This window comes from Haplochromis burtoni, unplaced genomic scaffold (assembly GCF_018398535.1).
Source record: "Haplochromis burtoni strain Fernald_Lab_line unplaced genomic scaffold, NCSU_Asbu1 Contig_10, whole genome shotgun sequence".
Lineage (NCBI taxonomy): Eukaryota > Metazoa > Chordata > Actinopteri > Cichliformes > Cichlidae > Haplochromis > Haplochromis burtoni.
In genome coordinates, this window is record NW_024582371.1 from 1,640,884 (window position 1) to 1,665,329 (window position 24,446).

Below are 24,446 nucleotides of genomic sequence, written 5' to 3' on the forward strand. Positions count from 1 at the left end.
TACAGTCTGCGGGAAAAGACTTCTCATAAAACATCAGGATATCGTTCAACGTGCTCCTTAATTCTCACCCACTGCCCACTCTGTGCTGCACATGTCAATGAGGCGAGGTGTCATGAATGTGTTTCTGCTTCCCTCCAGGGCCCGACAAGACCGGAAGAGCCGGAGTGACAGGATTGCAGAATGTCAGAACTGGCAGGACATTAACTCGGAGAATGCGATGAATGAAATTGAGCCGATCGAGTCGTCTCTCGAAGTTGTGGATGGACGAGAGAAGGTTCGTCAGGCCTCATTGCGATTGTTACTGGTTTTCTGTGGACAGACATGCTCTGCTTATAAATTGATTCTCTGGGGTAAAGGATTACAGAATATAATTACGGCCTAACCCATAAGAAGGCCTTTCTGTAAGTGGACCTATCTGTGACCTGTGATGTTTTTATGTAAGTGTCCCAAATTCTGAGCTCCATAACAAAATTTGTCAATCAGGAGCCATTTCCACAGTAGAAATATTTAGAACAGTTTTCCTCTGCAGACTTCCTGCAAGTTCTAGTTATAAACACATCCAGGCACACATGTACGCGTACCCACGCCTGCACATTTATAAACCACAGCTGTAAGAGGAAATTATACATACACACGCTCACGCTGCAAACGCCCTATTTTTTTCACTCACACCTGAGCGAGTTTGTGTGTCGTTGGTCTGTCAGCAGAAAACCTGATTTTTACACGACAGCAGATTGCACTTTCTTTTAAAATGTGCGTCTCCACGACATGAATTAAAGTCTCGTCCTCCTTTCCTCGCCTCGCAGAGAGTGAGCAGACTTCTGATTCGCAATGCCAGCGTGTCCGTCATGTACAAGTGTTCTGCTAAAAACAAAGTGGGAAAAGATGAGCGGCTTATCTACTTCTATGTAACCAGTGAGTATGTGTGGTTAGATATCTCTCAAACACAATGCGAAACAGGAGCACTCACAGAGCGCAACTCCCCCCAAAGGCCAAGGGCTATACTAAAACTTTGATATTCTTTGCTTATGTTAGCATTGGTAAGGTCATAATCGAGTGTGCTATATTATATTATATTTTGTGTCATTGTGAAGTCATATTATGTTGTATTGAAAAAAATACCGTTTTAAAGAGCTTAAACAAAGAATGATGACTATGTTGCTTCAAAGTTTGGAGAGGATTGAATGGAAACTAAAGCTTTTTTCCTTATTTTTGTGACCCTGACCTTTGATCTTCAAGTATTACATACTAAAATTGTGTATTTTATTATCTTTAGTATATGATTGGAGCATTTTTGGCTTCTATAAGCTATAAAAACTCGAGCTTTAAGACATATTCATCCAGTGTGTGATTCTGCAAAACTTTATGGCGTCATTGTGACATCATAGGGTGTCATATTGAAAAGACAAAAAGTGTGTTGTACAGATCTATCATATGATATATTACTTGACATGGTTTCTTTAGATGTTTTTCAAGATAAACTTTGACCTTGAGCACTAACAATGAAGGTCAAGGTCAAATGCTTAGCCAACCCAAGCGCTCATGTCCCCCGAGGCCTAGTATATTGTTCTGAAGCTTGAAGACGATCCATAAAGAAGACAAACAAACAAACTGCCTTTCCTCAGCTGGGAGAAAAAAATAGGAGCTTGGTTGGTTTTAAAGCCAAAGGTTGATCAATGATGATCCAAGTTTTGCTGCACTCTATTACAATAAAGCTGAGCAGAGTTTGTGGTGGAAAATTAGATTTGAAAAATTAATTACCTTGAAAAAAAAACGGTGGAAAGATTTTCAAATTGATTTCCTGGGCACAAGAGCCAACGGGTCATTCTGTTCTGTCACAGGACTCAGTCAGCTCTGATCCTCTGCAGGAATAATAAAGCTACTCAATGTATGATAAGCCTATACAGAATGCGCGCTGCAGTATGTAGTATGATCTGTGCTCAAATGTTTCAGTAATCCAATAAAAAACAAAAAGCATGTCTGATTTCAATTTGGCACATCAAGGTTGCTGCGCCGCTTCCAGCACCCCAGCTAAGCTTGGATTGCACTCTGGAAGTCACGGTCTGACCACTTGCAGGTGCCCGTTTGCAGCGTGTGCTGGATCACATCCAGCGAGTCAAAATGACAACACTTCAACTCGAATTCCCCTTTGAGAACATGAGACGCAGGGGAGCAAATGGGGGTGGATGGTGAGCTGCAGTTTTGTTTGTGGGGACAAAACAGCTCCATGATGGCAAATGCCACAGTAGAACTTTCTGTCCAATTCTGGCCCAACTCTGGAGGAGGAGTATAGGGTACACTCCCCACAAAAAAGCCAGGGGGAAGGGTTTCTGGCTGCGCACATGCCTTAATGTGCCTTCTTTTGACTTGGGCACTGCTCACTTTGAAAGTGATGATCTTCCATGTGAAAGTTGGTTTGGTTTGACGCAGCAGGCTATGTTCGGGCTGAAATCGCTGGCATCTGTGCACCGGTGGCCAGAACAGGACATCAGGGCGCAACCAAAAAAAAAAAAAAAGTAGAGCTCCTTTGTGATAGCAGCCCAACTAGAAACACTAAAAGCAACTTGTGGGGTTGTTCTTTTAGAACTATTAGAAGTCTGTGCCCAACACCCTGTTGCCTCTTTACGCTTCCATGCCAAAGAAATAGTCCTTGTGAAAATAACTCACACTGAGGTTGGCCTGCCATTAAGGGCCTAATGACAGTGTAACAAGGCCTAATGTTGCTGCAGAATTTCTTAATCCTGTGAGCAAGCACAAACAAAACTTCTCTTTCATTTTTGCTGGGATCCTCATAACAAGGCCGTCCTACATGCATTTGTTGGTTTATATTTTATATAAATGGCATTTTTTGAGGAGTATTTATTGATGTGTAATTCAAAGCCTTTCTGTGTAAGGGTAACATACCAGCCTGCCTGTTCTTCTCTCATCTTTAAAGCCATCCCCGAGGGCTTCAATGTAGATGTCCAGCAGTCTGAGTATCCCCTGGAGCAGGAGAGAGTGTCTCTCCTTTGCAGTGCTGATAATTACACCTATGAGCAGCTCCACTGGTACCGTCTTGACCCTCGGGCCCTGCAGGACGAGGAGGGTAAGCCCCAGGAGCTGGACTGCAAGAGCGTGCACCTATATGCTGAGGCTCTCCGTGGTGAGCTCTCTTTCCAGGAGCCCTCCAACAGCTGGGTCTTGGACTTCACTATTAACTCCATCCAGCTGCAGGATGAAGGGCATTACGTATGTGAGGCTCAGAGCAGACGCAGTGGGGAGAAACAGTGCCTTTTCAGATACATCTCTGTCAAAGGTGAGCAATAAGGGGGAATTAAAGCTCCAGACACAGAGATGCAAACACACACACCGCTGAATGCAGAAAGCAGAGTCACTCTAACTCCAGCGCACTAGGCTGCACCACTAATTATAGAGAAAAACTCAACCCTTGGCAGTGGCAACACACATGGGTCGCAGCGGAACTGGCGCTGAGATGCTAGAGGCTTAAAAATACCCACACTCAAAAGATCCCACGCAGCTCGATACCCACATCCACACATAATGGAGAAAATACTTGATGCCTGCACAGCATCAATATGTAGGGACATGAAAACAGAGCTGAGATGCAGCAGGGCTGAAAAGCACAAACAAATTCCTGCCTCGCTCGTGCTGTTTGCTGTGTAAGCTTGCGTCAGTGCCTGGAGGACATATGTACGCTTTAATGGGATCTTCTTCCTTTTGCCCGTATTTTCAAACCCACAAGAGTGCATCTTATACATTTGCCCTCTTTGAGTTGATATAGTGTCGATATAGTGAAATAATTTTGATTTCACCTTCTCCATTGCTGATCTGTCTCTGGCTTTTGCTCTCCCTTCTCTCTCCCATCGCAGCCCTGGAGGCACCACGCTATAAGCGCAGCCTCACCAACCAAACAGTGAATGTGACCGAGTCTCTCACGATGGAGTGCGACGTGGAGGGCAGACCTCTGCCCCGATTCTTCTGGTTCAAAGACAACCAGCCTCTCCACCAAATGTCAGGTGCATGAATAAATCACAGCAGCTCATACACGTGTTTGTAGGACGGGGCTTTCGCATTCCCACACGCACGCCGACAAGAAGTCAGAAAGCCTGCCCCTGTGAGGCTTTATTTGATGGGACTCGTATTATCCACTTTACATCCCAGTAGGCTTTGTTAATGTTTGCACAGATACATCGACTCAGTGTGATCAAATGTCAGTCTAGCTATTCAGGTAAACTTCTTGTATGTTTAATGTTGTGCTTTATTTTCTGTCTTTTCTGCCTCTGAATGATTGATAGGCGCAAAAATAGCTGAAATCTATAGCTATAGTACTGTAGTGCAGTTTTCCAAGTGGAAACATAAGTAGCTCTTTTTGTGAGTGACAGCCTCGGATTGTTTTTTCTCAGTGTGTGCGATTGCTTTTGACATTACCCTCTCATGTTTTTGCAAGCCTGGTCAACAACATGCTAATAACTTTGCCGTCACACATTCTCTCCAGCAAGCCTGCACTCTTGGAACAATATTTTTCCTCATGTAAATTGTGCCTCGGTGTAGGATTTCTTCTACACTTTCTTCCCGGTCAGCACCGTCAGTGCAAACACGATGCTCTGCAGGTTGCTGTGTGTGCACAACAAAGTGTTTTTCAGTGGTATTCAGTCATTTTTGGTACAACCGGCTGCAACTTTATCACGGCCCCCTTGTCGAGTCTGTGACATTGCCATTTCTCAAGATTACACCGTTGTCTTCTTGGAAAAATTCACCTCCTGCGAGTGTTCAGACTTAGGAGATTAGTCAAATGCAGATCAAGCATTCCACTGTCATGGATGAATGGTCTTTGGGATTAGATTGCAGTGTTTTTGCTAAACATTGGACCACTTCAGAATGTTTTTGTCCTAGCTATCAATCCAGAAACCAAATAGAAAGGAAAGGTCTGGTTCTAGGATACCATTGCTTTCCTTTACAAGCGCACATCAATCCCACACACTCACACTGTGGAACAAGTGGGTCAAATAGAACTTGTATCAGGAGTTCCTGTCATGATGTTTTTGCTGTAGAGCTCCTCACACATCCACACACATAAAACCCTCTCAGGCCGACACAGCTCATTAGCTTTTTAGTCTCTTCTTAATATCTGAAGGTGATGATCCTGTAGGGTGGGTCAATGCAAGTCTGAATAACAGCTGATGCCCTGGGATCACTCAGAGGGGACTGTTTGGGGTGCGCGGCGGGATGATGGAATAATAAATGAATGCTACAAATGGAGGTCCAGAGGTGTGACAAGAATTCAAAAAGGCGCTGTGGAAAATGGTGCTGAATTCACAATGCGAAAGGGTGAAGAAGTGGCACTAAAGTCACAGCACACAGCACAGGCTTCGAATATGGGTTTGAGTGCGTGTCACTAACAAGTCCCCCCCATCTCCACCCCATCCCCCGGTGCCTCCTTCGCAGGGATCCAGCTGCAGGATTCAAACCGCACGCTGAGTATCCAGCGGGTCAGAGAGGAGGACGCCGGTCTTTACACCTGCACCGCCTGCAACCAGCGCGGTTGTGTCAACTCCTCAGCCGCCGTCAGCGTCATCGGTGAGACAGCCGCACGCACACACAGTCACAGAGACACCTGAATCTATTCACCATACGCTCTCCCGGCTCTCTCCCTGTGCTTTTTCGAGTGCACTCAGGCCTGAAATCGCAGTTGTCCTTGAGCTCACATCTTCACCTCTCACACTCTCACCGTAACTCTAGTTTTTGTGCTTTTGTTATGTGCGGCTCTCAAATCATAGTCATCAGCCAGTGAAACACTGTGTTTTCTCATTCAGCTGGTGAATGAGTTTGCTGGAAGTGGTTTTATGGCCAATGGCTGAAAGTCAGCCCAGCACATTTATTTAACTCTAGCGATTTTATTTAAGGAGTTTACTAGAAAGCTGTGGGGCAAATACTTTGTAATTTAGTGCCCCCTATAGTTGGTAAAAGACCAGTCCATGTGACAGGGCTGAGTAATTTTCAGCAGTGTGTGTGTGTGTGTGTGTGTTTTTAAACCCTTTGCATCTAACACTGACTTTCTTCCTTTCTTTCTTTCCGATAAGGATCAAGTGACCGGGCCAACGTGGAGATTGTAATTCTCATCGGGACTGGAGTCATCGCCGTTTTCTTCTGGGCCTTGCTCATTCTCATCTTCTGCAATGTGAAGCGGGTCAGAGGGCGCCACTTATCACTGTGTCTGAGTTTGTGTCTGTGTGTGTTTCGAGAGGAGCCGACAGGCTGTGACGGAGGCACTTTGACCCCTGACTCCTGTTTTGTCTATCTTTGAGCACAATCTGTTTGTTAGAGATAAGTCTGTCATTTACATCCAGAGACAGTTAGTGATATTTTCTAGGAGCGCATAGAGCGAATTGTTTGCTGCTGTTAGCAACAGCAGCAAACGTGGTCATAATGAGAATCCATTTGCTCTTTATTTGCACACTTGGTAGGGTGAGTCTCTCTTTTAATTAGAGATGGCTTTCCTTTTTTTTTCTCTCCGTCTTGCTTGCAGCGTCTCAATGTTTTGTCTCTCCACCTTTCGTCTGTCTCTAGCTCTGCTCCTCTATGCTACATTTTTCTCAAATACCTTTCTAATGATGTGTATTATGGTCAGACATCTCCAATTTAGTCTTGTCTGTCCAGATCATATTGTTCCAAATGCAACCTTTCAAACCTAAACCTAACTTTTCAAACCTAAGCTGTGCTGCCATGTTGGTTTTATAGAGAGATGAGGGTTTTCTACTTAACTGTAACATTTAATCTCCTCACTGAGGCCTATAGAGTCTTTGGTGTAGCTTGCAGCCTCTCAGAGTATTGCACGATCTAACACTGGGGTGGATGTGCTAAGGTGCCCAATCCTGGGAAGATTGTCATTATGTTAACACACACCTGAATTCTCCAGACCAACAAACTTCTGCTTTTACAAGGTGCTCACTGATGTGCCGATGCACTTAACTTGCTGATAATCAGTTACTCGAGTACATTTGATTTCAGCTGTGGTTCAGGTGGTAGACTGGGTCCTCAATCAATGGGTAGGTGGGTGGATTGATTGATCATCCAGTCTGTCGAAGTATCCTTGGGCAAAGTACTGAATCTCACACTCAAATGCATACATTTGAGTGTGAGTGTGTGTTTGAATGTTAGATAAAATTGCTTAGGCATGAAATTTAGTGCTTTATGAATGTGTGTGACTGGGTGAAGGCATTATAGAAGTACCAGTCCATTTTACCATTAGCAGCACTTGTCTACCTCTTAATTCATGTGGAAGCAAAAAGGATGCACTTAGTTGTTCACTCTTTGCTTCTGCATTAGTGGTTCAATTTTTGTTAAATAAATAATGACGCAGTGTCACCTGTCAGGTGTAAATGTTCATCTCAGATTGTATTTGCCTAATGTTATGACCTGCTAAAGACCAAATTATTTTTTTTTATGATGTCCTGTTATATAAAACCTTAAAATTGAAGAAGGCTGTACTTTGTACAGGACATATTTGACATATTTTATTTGGATCAGCACTTTTAATAGTAACAATTGAACAGAATACTTTAAGGTCTTCATCTTAGCTAGTTAGATTGCATTGCAACTTAACTGCAACCGTAGCATCACACTAACACTAACAAATGCCAGGTCATGACAGGAGGCTATAAAACATATGTAAACACAACATGAACATACCACATGTAACTACAGTAATAGGCAGTAAACAAAGGTGTTGCTCTCACTCCTGAATAGAAAAGAAGCTCAGTTAATGACATCAGCAACACCTGTGTTTACCTTCTGTTTCAAGTCAACATGGCTGCTGTTGCATGTTGGGCTTTGAAGGCTGCCAAACAAACAAACAAACAAAAAAACAGGTGTCCTTTAACTAAATACACATCCAGAGACAAACACAGAGCACAAAAGCATTTACTTTTTTAAAAGTGTGCTTTTAATGCTTTGTACACAGCACCGCAAATGCACACGGCCTGTGCTTAAGCCACCAGACAAACATTCACTCCCTAAAAGTGCATTACTAATGTCACTTTGCATGCTAAGTAGCTACTAAGCTTATCAGCTGCAGCATTTAGTTAGTGATGAGGTCATGAAGACTCCTGCTAACAATGCCTCATCCTTCGGTGGCTTTCAGTGGCTGCTGTCAGTCAAGCGCAGATGGGCCACTTTATTTAATATTTCAATACAAATCATTTTCTTTGCTTTCAGCAATAAAAGAAAAACACTAAATGTGCTTTAAAAGAGCATGCTGACATATTTCTAAGTCTAATAAGAGCATGACTAAAGGTAATTTCACTCGTTTGCAGTATACCATCGACCTTTCCTTCTTTCTGTCCTCGTGTTATTTACGTTTCACATTTGCGCTGCGTGTCCAAGCGCTTCCTTTCCAAGATTCCCTGTTATTCAGCCCACCTCTCGTCTCACCTTGAACTTCAGGTTAACCCAGCAGACATAAAGACAGGTTATCTGTCAATCATTATGGACCCGGGGGAGGTGCCACTGGATGAGCAGTGCGAATACCTGCCCTACGACTCATCGCAGTGGGAGATCTCCAGAGACAGACTCCGGCTAGGTGGGTAACAAGGAACAGTGAGAAAAAAGGGATGGTTGCTAAAGTAGCATAGGAGCCTGAGGTATGTGTGAGGACATGAGCAGGAGTGGATGAGAGGCAAATAGATGGGTGAAACTGAATTACTTTTCCATTTCCACAATCCATAATGGCATGATTCTGGATTGCTGCCAACTGGATAGAGCGCTGCCAGCAATAGTGCTAATGTTAAATATGTGCTCATTCCCAGAACAGCTGTTTAAAAATGCCCAGAAGAAAAGCATCTGTTCCACGACAGCAACTTATGGGAGCATGTTGTCTAATGTCCCGTTGCTCCTCCTTGTCTCCATGGATGCCATCTGCAATTTTTTTCCCATTGCAGATGGAACTGTTTATGTATTCCAGTGAGGCTAAAATCAAGCACGCATCAATCAATAAGCATGAATATCTTGTTGATTTTCTGCTCTTTCTCTTGACACAGGAAAAGTTTTAGGGCACGGTGCCTTTGGAAAAGTAATTGAAGCATCAATCTACGGCATTAGCAAGAGCAAAGGTTTGGACACGGTGGCTGTCAAGATGCTGAAGGGTGAGATTTGGCTTTGTGTGTTTATGTTCTTGGAAGGTTACCCAAAGTGAAGCAAATGCTAAATAGATTTGATGCAGTCAGAGTAATCAAAGTTAGGAGAAATTGCAGTGCAGTGCAGCCCACGCAGTTCATGTTTGTACAAGATATGCACACGTCAAAATACACAATGTGATGTGTTTTATTTGGAACATTTCACTTTGTATTGCAGACGGAGCCACGGCCAGTGAACACAAAGCCTTGATGTCAGAGTTAAAGATACTGATTCACATTGGCAACCATCTGAATGTAGTAAACCTCCTGGGAGCCTGCACCAAACCAAATGGTGAGGCCAAAGAATTACATGGATTATGTTTGCAAAATCCTATTTTTAGAATGTAATAAGTGGTATTAGTAATATTAGTACAAGTGTTTAGAAACCACATTGATTGAACTTCAAAGTAGCAGACCATATAGAGTGACAGTTCCAAATCTGCTTTGGCATTAACATCAGCACAAATACTGTGTACCAATAGCTTCGTAGCTTGGATTTCCATGGCCGAGGAGCACCTGTAGGTGTAATCTGGAGGTGGCCCAGTACTCGTGTCCATATAGTGTATTAAATACATTTGCACACAGTCACCTAACAAGATAAATGAACGTGGGATTGTTTTGGTAATGTTGTCACTGTTTCAGCCTTTGATCATCTATTTTCCTCTGTCAGTATTTTTGGGAAAGCTTCATGTTCCGGCTCTGCTCTTTTGTCCTGTTCAGTGTAAAAGTCCTTACATCATTTTGTCCACCCCCCTTTCCCTTATAGCCTGTAACCAAATGAGAGGTAAAACAGATGCCTTCATTTTTTCCCTTTCACCCATGCATGATTTTGACCTATAGAGAACATTTTTGAGTCACGGACATCTGAAAGTGTTTATCCTAAACAAAAAGCAGCCAGGCAGCTAATCTCAGGCGGGAAATGGTCCAGCTCAAGCTGCAGCGTCTCTATTTCAGATACGGTGCGAGAAAAGACAAAAAAAGAGCTTGTAGATGAGCAGTGAACATGTGCTGAAACATTTGAAACATCTCTGTTACCAGGCCCGCTGATGGTGATTGTGGAATACTGCAAGTATGGGAATCTCTCCAACTTCCTACGAGCCAAGAGAGAGTTCTTCCTCCCTTACAGGGTAACACAGCGCTGCAGAACTCAAGCAATTTATTCAAGCACTTTCACATTTGTTCTCTGATGGCAGCTCAAAGCTCAGAAAGACTATCTGTAATCATGTTTTCATTTTAACCTTTTAGTCTGTCTCATTTTTCTACCTCTGCTTTGTCCCCTTTATGTAGTTTCTGTTCACAAACTCAGTTATCTGCCATGTTCTGTAAGTCTTAAGCCCGATATTGATTTTTGAGTTGATTCATTGAAACGCTTCCCCACTTAGGATCGCTCTCCAAAAACCCAGAGCCAGGTGAGGCGGATGATTGAAGCGGGTCAGATTGCCCAAAGGACTCGTCAACCGCCCTCTCCATCCTCCTCCCCGCTCACCGCTTCTCAGAGTCCATCATCCAATACGTCCAGTCAGACTCCCGCTGTAGAGAAAAGTGAGTCATTTTATGTGATTGCACTCCTCATCCCGCACCGCGCTGTTTTCTTTTCTCGCCGTGACTGCCCTCATCCTCTCCTTCTCTCTCTCCAGTGGAGGACTTGTGGAAAACTCCTCTGACGATAGAAGATTTGATTTGCTACAGTTTCCAGGTGGCTCGTGGGATGGAGTTCCTGGCTTCCAGAAAGGTTAATTCTCAGCATTACAGTGTGGACAATTAATGATTAAGCTGTGATGAATTGTCACCGGAGGTTAGCTTTAGAGGCAGCGGCTTGTAGTTTGGGGCATTTATGAGGGGTCCACAGTGGCTCAGGTGGTAGAGCAGGGTCGACCGCTAATGCTTGGCATCTCCGATCCCTTGGCTCAGAGTGTCATGTTCTGCCATGCTTCCTGTGACAGCTCCACTGGCATAGAGTATGCATCTGAATGGGTAATTGAGCGGTTAAGTGTTTTGTGCACTAAGGTGGAAGGACACTATGTGAGTGCATTTCATTTACCATCAACTTTTCAGTCCTTTGTGCCTAACAATGATCCCCAGTTTAAAACTAGCAGAAGAATATGGATGTTTTTGCATTGATGCCACAGTGCAATACACAAATTAAATTAGAAAGATTTTTAATGAAGAAAAAAAAAAAGGTTTAACATTGGCATTTTGAATCGATTGCAGTTACGATATTAGTGGTTTTCTCAGTCCAACATACAACAACTCAGACCAACTGTGATAAAAGCACAAATTACCATTTCAGAGTCAATAACAGAAAGAAATTTATTAATTAAAAAGAAAAAAGTTGTCTTTAACAGCTGATATAATCTGGAAATCAAACTTAAGAAAAGAAACAGAAATAACACTGATTCTTTTCCTGAGGTTTAAAATATGATGCCGAGGACACAAAATATGAAGACGTTAGGGGATGGTGTAACTGCCTGCTGAATCACTAATTACTCTTAAGGTTTTAACATCAACTAAAGAACAGGTTAAGGAATTGACAGAGGCATTGCTTACCAGAATTGGCAAGGGTTTATGTTACAAATATAGCCCCAGTGATAGCATAACAAAGGAAACTGGACCCAGAATGGAACCTTGAGATACACCACAAAAGAAGAGTAGTTACCATTGCTGATGGAAAAAGACTTGAACCTGGGAAGTACTACCATAAATACCAATACATTGTATACAAGAACAATAAAGTCACCAGCATCAACACAGCATCAATACATTAAATGTCATTTAAAGGTACCATTATCCGTTGTTTTGTTTTTTTTGAGTTTAAAATATTGAAACCATTAAAAATACAGACAATGCAACCGGCATCAGAATAAAATGTAATCCTGTTCATCCTTACCTCAAACCTCGTCGATGAACTGAACTCATCGAAGCAGATTGGATACAACCCTCCCATCTCCAGACAGCGCACAACGCTATAAGCTAACATTATGCCAGCTAATGTTAGGCTGTTCAAAAAATTGTCCTAAATATCATACGTTCCATCCGACAAACACTTTGATTAAATTCTCACATCGTACAAGAGTTTACTCGCTAAGCGTCACTGTTCAGCAATGTTAGTTACACCAATGTAAATATCGACAGCTGGACTAAAGCCTAGACTCGCTACAGATTACTTGTCCTACAGTGGCCACCGTAGCTAGGCTTGTGCATTTCATTTAGCTGCAATCTACTGACATCTAGTGGTGAGACTTTATACACCGTAACTAAGATTTGTTCTCTTTATGAGAGCAATTACTGGTGCGTGTTTAAAGTAGACAATCGTTGTGTACTAACTGCATAGACAACATGAAAAAGAAACTAAATCTCAGCTTAGAAATAGCACAGTTTGTAGAGGCGCTTGACGTGTTATGGTATTTTATATATTCTGTTACCCTGTATGATCACTATTTTATTATTACCGGTATTGTTATATTATTATAGTGCTTTTTATGTTCAAATTTATTTTAGATACTCGAAATACATGTGAGCAGGTCAAAAACAGTAGTGTATTATGATTAATGAAGCGATCATTCAATCTGTTCTGCAGCAACTGCATTTGTTGCTCTGGTAATGTGGAGAAAATACACAGTAGTATAAACTGGGACTACTCAATTTAAATATTAAGCACAATTCCTAAGTACTTGTCATTTCTTATAGTGACTCTGCCACCTGACCTTGACACTGGAAGTGCATCAGGAGTGTTATCACAAAGTATCTAGGCCTCCTGAGTTATACTGTCTAACGAGCAAAATCTTTTGACTTAAGAGATAAGAGGTGAGCTTTTCTCAGAGCAGTTTTTATTGAAGTCCAAGAGATAGGACTAAACTGATTTAAAATTATATGACTTTTTTAAAATTCATGAATATTAAAAAAACATGAAATCAACTTAGAATTGAAGTTTTGATTGCACATAAAATGACATTAAAAGCATTCAGGTACAAGTAAAGCAATAAAATTAAGATTGTGTTTTAATTTTGAGGAATACTCCTCGCAAACAGCAGAGATGTTTCAAAGCACTTCGATGCAAACTGAATTCTCACATTTTCCACGCGTTAGAGAGGTGTGTTATTGGATTGTTTCAGTTTGACGGTGAGCTGATTTGATCCCCATGAACTCAAAACACTGTCAAAATAAGCTTTTAAAAATTGTGTTTTATCAAAACACTGATACGCATTGCTATGGTTCATTGCACTGTAACTGGATAAACGATTCAATCGGAAAAAAGGGAGCAGCTGCAACTTGTAATGAATGTGATACTGAGACTTACAACAGCAGACTGGCTGGCTTTATTTGACTCCCCCAAACCACTCAAAGCTGTGTTTGCTTGCCAGGTTTGTGAAGGGTGCTGGAAGAGATACAGTTCAGCCCCAGTTACAAACTGGCACACGCAGACACAAACACACTCCCTGGTTTTAAAAAATGGTCAATGGTACACTCTCCCAAATAACACTTACGCAGAGGAAACAAGGCGGACACCGCGCATGCAACCACTTAAAAATCACGCACATACTCAAACACCTGTCTGCGGAGTTATGATGTATGCGTGGTCCTGTGTGTATCCACAGTGTATCCACAGAGACCTGGCCGCCCGTAACATCCTCCTGTCAGAGAACAACATTGTGAAGATCTGTGATTTTGGGCTGGCCCGAGACATTTACAAAGACCCCGACTACGTCAGGAAAGGCAACGTATGTCACCACTTTAGCTTCCCGGGAAAGAATACACTTTTTAATTGTTATTATTTCTTTTTATCCACCCACATAAAGATTACTTTTAATGGCGAGTCTCAGCTGTGTTTTATCTGCCTGTCATATCTGTTTTAATGTTCTCTCAGGCTCGCCTCCCTTTGAAGTGGATGGCCCCAGAGAGCATCTTTGACAAAGTGTACACCAGCCAGAGTGACGTGTGGTCCTTTGGAGTTCTCCTTTGGGAAATCTTTTCACTCGGTAAGAAGTCGGAAACATAACACATGCACACGCATCTTTTATGTCATCTGTGCAGAACTCAGTCTCTTGTGATTGAAAATATCTATAAATGTCAGCCGGTGCCAAAAGCAATGAACTTTTACTAGCAGAACGAATCAGCATCCCTATTATACAAGTACTCAGTCATTTGTCTTCCTGTTCCTAATGTGGTGGTTGATGTTGGTCTTTTCTTAGGTGCATCTCCGTATCCGGGGGTACAGATTGACGAAGAGTTTTGCAAGCGATTGAAAGAGGGCGTCAGGATGAGAGCACCGGAGACTGCCTCTCCTGAAATGTAAGCATTTAGTTTCTCTCTTTCTTTCCGCATCTTCGAGAAAAAAAATGCTTCTGCTTTCAGGAAGAAAATATTGCTCTTAATGTCTTTAACTGGGTAAACCAGTTAGAAGAATGACTTCCGTTTTAATGTCATTAAGTTGATTTGCACATCTAGGGAACAATGTAGGATGGCATTTGTAGATGCATTTGAGGCTGTTATTCTTGTTAAGACTGCGCTGCCCTCTGCTGGTAGATATGGCATCATGCTGGCCTGCTGGCAGGGCGAGCCAAAAGAGAGGCCCACCTTCCCCGCCTTGGTCCAGATCCTGGGAGACCTGCTGCAGGACAACAGTCTACCTGTAAGTTCTGCTGGAGAGATAATGTCTCCAACTTTCTTCTGTAGTTTTTCTTTCTTGGGGTCTGGATCTTGTTCTTGTTTCCTTCAGGATGGGAAGGACTACATCCCCCTGAACCACTCACAGAACTCTGAAGATGATGGTTTCTCTCAAGCCTCTTCGCGCCCGCCATCTGAGGAAGAACTGAGACTCGCTTGCAACACTATGCCCACAAGGTACAAGAGAGCAATCCCCTTTTATCCACCAGACCCCATAAAACGATATGAATGATACAGCAGATTGTTATTGTTGGATTTATCAAACTGTCACTTTTTGTCATGAACATAATGCATCATAAATACAACATATAATGATTCCAATAGCTGTGTAAAGATTCCAATTAATGTCCAAAAAATGCTGGTAAACTGAAATTTGTGTTTCAATTATTAAAAATAGAAATGCAATATGCAGCTCAAGTTTGTTTGCGATCATTGCCTTTTCTCTGTCTTTCGGTCAGGTATTATAATTGTGTGCCCTTTGCTGGCTGTGTGTTCGTGGGGCCGTCCAAAATATGCCAGCCCAGAGTGAAGACCTTTGAAGAGTTGCCTCTTGAGATGCATCCACAGAAACCTCCTCAAGTAAGCTTCTTATCCTCTTATCAGCTATCGGAAAATGTGAACTGACTGGTGACATTTTCTGAAAGCTTTTTTAGACTTTTCTTGACATTATCACCTATGTTTATTACTAAAAATGGTCGTTCTTGGTCGAGACAGATGTAGCACCTGCGTCAACCTGTGTCTTTTTCCTCTAGGACAACCAGACGGACAGCGGGATGGTTCTGGCCTCCGAAGAATTTGAGAGAATTGAGCACAACCACGGGGGTGTTGTCTTGAAAAGGTTAAATGATATGAAAGCAAAAATCTGAATATCTGTGAAAACTGGAATCGAAGCACTAGACGTACGCAGCCAGCTGTTTAGTCACACCATCTGACATTTGGACCGCTACACACTCATTTCTCACCATGAAACAGCACAATGACTGTCGAGTTAAAGAAAAACTTTAGAAATGAATGCCTTTATGCTCCACATGTTTCAGAGTCAATACGAGAAAACATTTGCTTTCTTTTGCTCGGAAACTGCAGAATAGTCACCCGCTGCTTTATGTGGAACGAAACTAGATTTGCAAAGGAAGTAAGCATCAGTGCAGTCTCGATCTATGCATGGGTAAGTGGGAGTAAACAACTGTCTGAGTCATTCAAACCTGGGTATTAGCAACATTTTGAGAGTTGCAATGTTGTAAAAAGCCAACATAAACTAAAAGTGAAAAAAGCATGTTTTTATGGAGAACTTACTCCTACAGTAAAGTGTAGGAGGAGCCTATGTGAGCAGATGCTCTGATCAAAAAGGAGTCAAAAATAAATAAACTATCCCATTCTTTAGAGGATATATTATTCATTCTTACACATAATATAGTACGTATAATAAATCAGTGTGTCAGTATCTTTGGTGCCTCTGAAAGTCGTTTGCTTAATAATGTCTTCAAGCAGCTGGGCTCCATCATTTTGCACAAATATTTCGTAAGTGTACATGCTGGGGATTTGTGTATTCGGGACTGTCTTGCAATAATAAGCTCATGGTAATAAGCAGGGGAGTTCAGCAATGATTATCTAGGTTATAGAGAATTGTATCAATCAAAATTCACAGAAAGTTGAGTTGTTTAGCCTGAGTTGGGAGTCTAATTTTTTTCCTTCTTTCCTCAGTCGTATAAACAGTAGCAGCAGCACGGAGCCTCTGACAGCCTCCCACAGTTCCCCAGATCAAAGCCATGCCACAGGCAGCTCCAGGCTCCGGCCCAACTTCTTCAGCCAGCTGTCAGGTCAGACCTTCTACAACAACGAGTACGGACACCTGTCCGAGGAGGGCTTCTGTGACTTCTACTCCTCACCGAACACCACCTCCCCGGCCTCTTCGAATGTGTAATTTTACCAAAGATGCATAAAAAAGGGGTTTAACACAGACAGCTGAGGTTGAGGATGGTTTGCAGTAACATCTCAGTATTGACATGTAACTAGTCTTTTTTTTTTTTTATATTGAAGATCAGGTTTTAGATTCTCATGATTACTTTCTCATCTCGAAATCCTTCCTCTCTCAGACTGTTGCCTCAACAAATGGACTGAGCTACATGTGCCTGAAGTTCCTCTAACCAGCCACTGCGTGGCAGCATTATGACAAAAACAAACCACAAGTATTTTCTAGTCACACACATATATATATTTTTATCTTTTATATGCAGAGAATTCTTTCTTTATTTGTGCAAATTATGACTCATACAAGAGGAAATAAAGAATTTTATCTCCTTCTGCTTGTTTTTTCCCCAATGATGAATATGAATTTAGAGTTGGATCTGTCGTAAAAGCTGTACTTCAGTGGAGTAAAGTGTCAATTTGTGTTTTGGCCCACAATGAGAAAGAGCCACAAGATCTGTGATTTAGTCAGCGAAGTAAACAGATATTTGTGGCATCTGTGTCATTCAGTGGAGGTGGACACACTTAGACTCACAACATTGCTAACAAGTAATAAGTGATGGAAGTAAACAGAGGGATGGAGGGGGAATAAAAGGAGTGACTCACGGTAAGCACCTTTATCAGAGCTGGACGCTTGCACGATGATAGCTGTAACAGCTTAACGCCCTCTTACAAGCTCACATCACAAATGACAGCCTGCAGGGTGTTGTCCCAGGCTGCCAGCTGAGAGAAATGAGAACCGGCTTGGTGCAAAGTCCACTTTGTATACGCACACTCTCCTAGCTGTAAATGTCACAAAGTCAGAGACACAAAGGTGCCACTTTCAGCTTCTAAGAATAATCGTTACCATGTTGTTCAGGTAAAAAGTCATAATCTGGCCTTCATAATTTGACTTTTTATTACAAATACATTTCTTGCAGTTTAAAGAAGCTAAAAGAAATAAAAAGACACCTAAAAATTTTAAAGCCAAAACTCGTTCACAGATCACTTTGAGGTTTTTTTGGAAACACGAATCATACCAGAGTAACCTTTATCGTAACCTCTGAGGACAGCGCAGGGATTACAGTAATTTGAGCGTTAAAGAGAAAAGGATGGTACTCAGAGTAGAAAAACAGGTTTTAAGGTGCTTTTAACTCAGCGATGATCACTGACATAACAGGGAGTGTTGTAATGACAACAAAATAAAAGGAAGCAGACGCCCTGATGAACAGGTTTTTCCCTTTTAAAAACAAACCTTTATTGAAACTACACCAAAATTCATTTTTGAAAAAAATCATGTACCATGTAAATAAACAAACAAAAAAAAAAAGAATAGAAAAACAAACAAACACAGACATTCACTATATTTTTGCCATCACTGAGACTGAGTAGAAATAAAGTGGAAACTAGAGACTGTAAAGTAAACAATGATAAATGCTGCACCGATACTGAAACAAGCAGGAGAAACTGAAAAGCTTTCAGTGGCACAAAGAGAGCTGGTGATGATCCTGTACGGTTTAACAGTAAGCCAAAAGGCACACAGGTGGAATACTGGAGATAAAAACGACAGACCACGCTACATGACACAAAATGCTATTTGTACACACTACGCTTTAGATTTCATCCCGTCCTCTGCACGTTTTATGAACCCTGACAATACTTCCTTCACACGAGGACCAAAAATCTAAATTGGTCTCCTAATTTACAACACATCTGGCTGAGATGATCCTGTTTTGATGCCATTTACTCCCTGAATTATATCATTTCCTATACCCATGATTAAAAAAATGTTCCTTTGATTTAATATATGTGGATGTCTATTATTATTCTTTCGTGTCATTCTAAATATATCAGCTGCAACGTTTAAAGAAAAAAAAAAAAATACAGGATGAATCCCTGGCACACTCAGTAACAAAAGATATCATCTCCTCTCCTTTCCCCTCCTGACACTGAAGATGGAGGAAGCCGACATGTGATAGTCAGCATTCTCACGTCATTGGAGCAGAAGGAGCCCGAGAGGATCTTTAATAAAACAGACGCATCCCTGCAGCCTGGTAGTTAAATCAAGTGCCCGAGACTCTTATATGGACAAGGTGATACAATCTCCTGAAGGAGGTCGTTTCGGACTGGATTTAGCTAACAGGCTAGCAACTTTGCACTTATAAATAAGATGTGAGGAGAGGGTTGGAAACAGTCATCATGACATTTTGCCAATCTGTATCTTCTTCCAGGCCTCAGAAGCAGTGAAAATACAGGAGTCGATGATCCCCGCGACTGTGAACGTCCCTCCGACGATGGCACAAATCTACAAAAAAAAAAGAAAGAAAATGAAAAAACGATCCTGTCAGGCTTCATATTTCAGAGCTTTGATGTCTTCTTCTTAAGTCTCAATATCAGCTGGGCCTAATCCTATTTATCAAAACAATGCTCTGCGCCAACGCCACGGAATTTATAGGAATCCAACAAAAAGCCCTGCTGTAGGCTGACTCACAATCTTGAGCCGTGACTCATGATCACATTAAAAACACAGTCATCTCCTACCCATGCCTTAAGTCATGATAAACCTAAACAACACACAAGACGAATAATGGTGTAGCTCATCAGGCAGGCTGCCAACTCAAGCCTGACCGCATTATCAGTCAACAGGAAACTTTCTGATGAGGTGCTACAGGCTACGCCAAAATTCCACCGATGACAAAGGGAGTTGAGGAAGACAAAGGGAGTTCAGTGAGTTAGGAAATGGTCATTAAGTTTCATACCAACAACACGAAAGCTTCATTCAGAAGATGGTTAGACTTTGGTTAGCACAAAAACTAGAAAAAGGAGGGAACGGCTACCCAGGCTTTGATCAGAGATCAACCCAGCAGCATTATTCTTAACCATGTTAGCAAACATTTGAACGGCTTATTTTCTATCTGTTACTGGGCAGTGAAGATGTTCAATCACAAAGCTGAGATATTTAGCTAAAATGCACGAATTTTTCTCCTCATTTCCCTTCCTTAAGAACGGCTTCTTGGCCGCTACCCTTACACTGAGATCAAATTTTAATTCAACTTTAGCGAACAGCAGATGAATCAACTGAAGGGCCAGATGCATCTCTCAGGTCAATTTCTTCAGAACATGCCTGACACGTCTTCTGCTGTCATCTATTTCTACAGTTTTCTCATTTTTTTTAAGTCTCCAGCTCTTTGGGAATCACTTTGTTGTTGCGCAAATCCTATTGTATGCTACACGGCATAAAAACTGTTATCTTTGACATTTTTCATAGACTTAACTAAAGAAACTGGAATAAAGGTGCTTTTGTGATAAAAACAAAGTGCCTAAAGATACGATTTAAAATATGTTATTTGCCGAGTTGTCCGTTATGTGTAAACACAACACTAGTTCATTCACTGAGTCAGGTGCCTTTTCTATCCTTGAATGATTCATAGGTGGCATAACAAACAAACAGAAAAGGTCACGTACACGACTGAAAATGAGTGAAAAAGCAGCCAAAGTCCAGAGGAAAACTGTGAAAGACTTTCAGAAAAGCTGGAAAATTATTACTTAAGCCCTTTAAAAACAATTCAAGAATATCTGGCTCATTGAAAGCAAAATATAATGAAATAAGGTGTGGTTCAAGACTTTTGCACAGGATAGTAAAAAGTTGATCTTTGGACTTGAACTTGAAAGACCTGCAATTCAAATAAAAGCGGCTTTTGTAAACAGCTTTGGGGCCGCGGGCTTTGTGTTTACTCACTGTTGTGATGAAGCGGTAGAGGGGCTGTCTCCGCTCCGTGTACTTCACTGTGATCGGACTGAGATCGTACCTGAACCAGATCGCTGGGATAATTCTTCCCGTGTGGCTGTAAGCAACATATTCCTGTGTGTGGGGGGGAAAAAAAAAAAAAAAAAAGATTACAAGTGAGGAACTTAATCCCATTACGTTTATAAAATAAATCAGCACATATTCTCATCTACAGTGGTGGCAGTGGTGTTTGTGAGTCACTACAGAATCAGTTTCGGAATAAGTCACTCCACAGTCATAAATGATTCAATAAAAATGAATCTCAGCTGAATATTATTCCAATGAAGCAATCTCGAGGAGGCTACAATGTAAATTGAATTATTGTTACGAGCTGACAACGTTATCAGGCGGTATATATAAATCCATTTCTCCAAAATCAGTGCTGCAGTAACTGCCCGACACAATAATGTTGACCACATTAAACACATTTAACACAACGCAGAAGAATGTCGCAGTCCAAGCTCGGATGCGGGCCTCAGCTGGACCACTATTTACACTTCGGAAATTAGGTTTTGGAAATATTTTGCTCAGGCCCTTATTGTCCCTTCTTCACAGCTGACCTGCAGTGTTATTATTCCACACTCCACTCCCAGCTGTCTTCCTACACAGTTCCAGGAAGTGTTTTTTCTTTTTTTCCTTTATGGTTTGTTGACATCTTGAGAGTTTTTCCAGTCACTAGGATTGAGCTTTCACTTTCAGATGAGTGCAATGTTAACACGAGCTATACGTGCTCCGGCCGTATGCCGACATGGATGCGCTGCCTCTATGATGAGAAAAGGTCATCAGCTAATGAGTGCAGGGATGCGGTACCTTATTGGCTACTGTGTACTGATAAGAGAACCTCTGTCTGCCTGAGAGGTCTTCATACACTGTTGGTACAATCTTCAATATGTAGTCATGTGAAGCAAGAGCTGCAAGAGACATAACATTAATTAAATAAGACAAACAAAGCATCTTCAGTATTCAAGATGAATGCTGTCTTTGTAAAACAAGTTCCCATGTAGTTCTGTCCAGTGAGTGTCTTGTGACATTACATCATCCTAAGCTACATTGCCAAAGGTATTCACTCACCTACCAACCATTGAATTCAGGTGTTCCAATCACTCCCACAGTCATAGTTGTATAAAATCAATCACCTTTAATGTTATACAAACATATTTTAAAAATCGGTCGCTCAGTGAATTCAAGTGTGGTACCTTGATAGGATGTTGCCTTTGCAATAAGTCCAGTCGTGAAATTCCCTCACTACTAAATAGTCCAGAGTCAGCTGTTAGTGGTATTATAACAAAGCGGAAATCATAAGCAATCAACCATGAAGCACCTTGTAAGGTCGCCAACTTTCTGCAGAGTCAATCGCTACAAACCCCCAAACTTCATGTGGACTTCAGATTAGCTCAACAGCAGTGTGTAGGGAGCTTCATAGAATGGGTTTGCATGGCAAAGAAACCACATGAAAGTCTTACATCACCAAGCTCAATGCAAAGCATTGGATGCAGTAATGTAAAGCACGTCACCACTGGACTCTAGAGCAGTGAAGACTTGTTTTCTGGAGTGACGACTCTGGCAATCTGATGGACGAGTCTGGGTTTTTGTGCCAGGAGAACAGTACTTGTCTGACAGCACCGTGCCAAGCGTAAAGTCTAATGAAGAGGGGATTATGGCTCAGGGTTGTTTTTCGGTAGTTGGGCTCAGCCCCTTAAGTTCTATTAAGAACTAAGGGCCCCTTCCTGTTCCAATAAGACTGCGTACCAGTGTGCAAAACAAGGTCCATAAAGAAATGGATGAGCAAGTTTGATGTGTGAAGAACTTGACTGGCCTGCACAGAGTCCTGAACTCAATCTAACAGAACAGGATGAATTAAGAGCGGAGACTGTGAGCCAGGCCTTCTTGTCCAACATCCGTGTCTGACCTCACAAATGTGCTTCTGGTCAAAAACTCCCATAAACACACTTCTAAACTTCGTGGAAACTTCCCAGAAGATTTAAAGCTGTAAACGGTGGGGCAGCATATAAAACCCGATGGATTAAGAATATGATGACACTCAACTTCATGTGTGTGTGAAGGCAGACAAGGGAATACTTCTGGCAATATGGTGTACGTAAGCACTGTCATAAGTTGGTCATAATTATTACATTTGCTGTCTAGATACATACGATTAGATGACATCTTGTCTGCCCCTCCTAAAGCATTAAAGGCTCCTTGGACTTTCTGTACCTGTGTGACAATGAAGAGAGAAAAGATCTGTGTTCATATTGCAGATATTCTTTTCCACTTTCTCCATCTAAAAAAATAAAAATAAAAAATGTGTCCCACCTGGAGCTTTTCTCCAAAGGCAAGCTTGTGGATGGTGTGGGTCATGTCAGGGCTTTGAGGCTGTGCTGTGGCACTATGTGTCGACACGTGGAAGTTTCCCGGTACCTGAACACAAATAAACACATTGAGGTGGGTTTGTGCCTAACACCACAAGCACCTGCAAGACATTTAGTTAGCTAATGAGGGAGCCTGAATGCATTTGGTTGGAAACTAAATGTTCCTTGCCTCCCAACCGCGCGTGTTTTACATATTTCCAACTACTCCCCCAAGCATGAGTGTCAATTGTTCAACTGCAGGGTTAATCACTGTAAATGCAGTGGAAAGACTGACGCACAAGATGCAGACGTGAGACAAACACAGCTTCATGGAGCCTAGATTATACGGATAGGTGTAACTAAATCCAAGAGCACCCTCAATTTAGCGTAACTCAATTTAGACCCAAGAGGTTGGTGGGGGCAATCTCCATTTTTAACTCGAGTCCAACTCAAATATACAAACTGACATTCAATCCAAGCTTGCTTGTCAGTAAAATACAAATATCAGCCCGACCCAGTCCATCACAGTGTAACTACTGGGCACAGAAAAGCAGAGTTTTGCAATTTCCTGAAGGGAAGCAGTAGTATAAGTGATTCACACAGCATGTATGGATTAGGCTTCTCGCACTCTCAGGTGAGGTCTTACTTTGTTGATGCTGAACTCTCCCTCAAAGCGACAACCGTCACCCTGGTTGAGGGGAATCTTCATGGAGTTCTCTATGTGACCGACCTCGTGGCGTCCCATCTCATCTTGGATGTCCAAACCCACCACTGAAAGCAAAGAAACAAACTCAGACGAGTGCGAGGACGATCGGCCAATAAATCGTTTCGTTAAACAACAAAGGAATCAACAAAAAGAAAAAAAACAAAAAAAAACAAAAAAAAACACATTGACAGTTTTTCTGAGACTTATTTGTTTTAGTGATTACTTTAATCTCTAAGATATCCGGAAAACAATGATGAACTCAAGTGATTTTTTAACTCTATAACAAATATTTGCCTATTTTATTGATGAGTTTCAGCAAAAATCAGCAATCTGGGAGCATCACCACCTTCTGGTTAAATATGAGCAGCTGTTTGTTGTTGCTGTTTTATTTATTTTATTTTGAAAAACCAAACAAGCACTTTTTATTCAAAAAGAAAAAGAGAATATCTGATTATCACTGCACAAAGTGACCCACAGAGTAAACACACAATCAGACCATTTACGATACCCAATCACCCCCGTCTCCCCGTGTCGGTGTTTTTCCATCTAGACTTCACCCCTTTCTTTTAGGCGGCGGTGGCGCACATTGGCAGTGGCCTATTTTCAGAGCCTGCCTGCATTTTATGTCACCCACGAGTGCACAGAGAGAGAGAGAGGGATGTCTGCTTGATCTGTGCTAAAAACCTCCACATGCCGTCTGTCTGACCTTTGACATTCAAGACGGGATTCTCCCCCCTCTCCATCTCTATCCAGATCTCAAAATACAGTGCATAAATATAAGTGACGTGTGTGTGTGTGTGTGTGTGTGTGTGTGTGTGTGTGTGTGT

At 41.9% G+C, this 24,446-nt stretch overlaps 2 protein-coding genes across 4 annotated transcripts in view; one reads left to right on the top strand and one right to left on the bottom strand.

Moving 5' to 3' along the window:
* Positions 1–17,131, top strand: part of flt4 (fms related receptor tyrosine kinase 4) — a 51,726-nt gene extending 34,595 nt beyond the window's left edge. For both annotated transcript variants that reach the window (XM_042228879.1, XM_005927926.3), the window contains 20 exons: positions 139–274; positions 807–915; positions 2,936–3,295; positions 3,870–4,016; positions 5,446–5,577; positions 6,081–6,187; positions 8,443–8,578; positions 9,036–9,140; positions 9,349–9,462; positions 10,209–10,297; positions 10,553–10,712; positions 10,808–10,902; positions 13,766–13,888; positions 14,035–14,146; positions 14,360–14,459; positions 14,694–14,799; positions 14,887–15,011; positions 15,293–15,413; positions 15,587–15,672; positions 16,536–17,131. In XM_042228879.1, coding sequence (XP_042084813.1) covers positions 139–274; positions 807–915; positions 2,936–3,295; positions 3,870–4,016; positions 5,446–5,577; positions 6,081–6,187; positions 8,443–8,578; positions 9,036–9,140; positions 9,349–9,462; positions 10,209–10,297; positions 10,553–10,712; positions 10,808–10,902; positions 13,766–13,888; positions 14,035–14,146; positions 14,360–14,459; positions 14,694–14,799; positions 14,887–15,011; positions 15,293–15,413; positions 15,587–15,672; positions 16,536–16,755 — 2,683 coding nt within the window. In that variant the 3' untranslated portion in view covers positions 16,756–17,131. The remainder of the gene's footprint in view (positions 1–138; positions 275–806; positions 916–2,935; positions 3,296–3,869; positions 4,017–5,445; positions 5,578–6,080; positions 6,188–8,442; positions 8,579–9,035; positions 9,141–9,348; positions 9,463–10,208; positions 10,298–10,552; positions 10,713–10,807; positions 10,903–13,765; positions 13,889–14,034; positions 14,147–14,359; positions 14,460–14,693; positions 14,800–14,886; positions 15,012–15,292; positions 15,414–15,586; positions 15,673–16,535) is intronic.
* A 1,516-nt stretch (positions 17,132–18,647) lies between these two features.
* The window catches only part of ergic1 (endoplasmic reticulum-golgi intermediate compartment 1), a 20,466-nt gene continuing 14,667 nt past the window's right edge, over positions 18,648–24,446 (bottom strand). For both annotated transcript variants that reach the window (XM_005927924.3, XM_042228905.1), the window contains 6 exons: positions 23,560–23,684; positions 22,879–22,983; positions 22,719–22,779; positions 21,376–21,476; positions 20,518–20,640; positions 18,648–19,083 (listed from right to left, as the gene is read on the bottom strand). In XM_005927924.3, the coding sequence (XP_005927986.1) occupies positions 18,976–19,083; positions 20,518–20,640; positions 21,376–21,476; positions 22,719–22,779; positions 22,879–22,983; positions 23,560–23,684 (623 nt within the window). In that variant the 3' untranslated portion in view covers positions 18,648–18,975. The remainder of the gene's footprint in view (positions 19,084–20,517; positions 20,641–21,375; positions 21,477–22,718; positions 22,780–22,878; positions 22,984–23,559; positions 23,685–24,446) is intronic.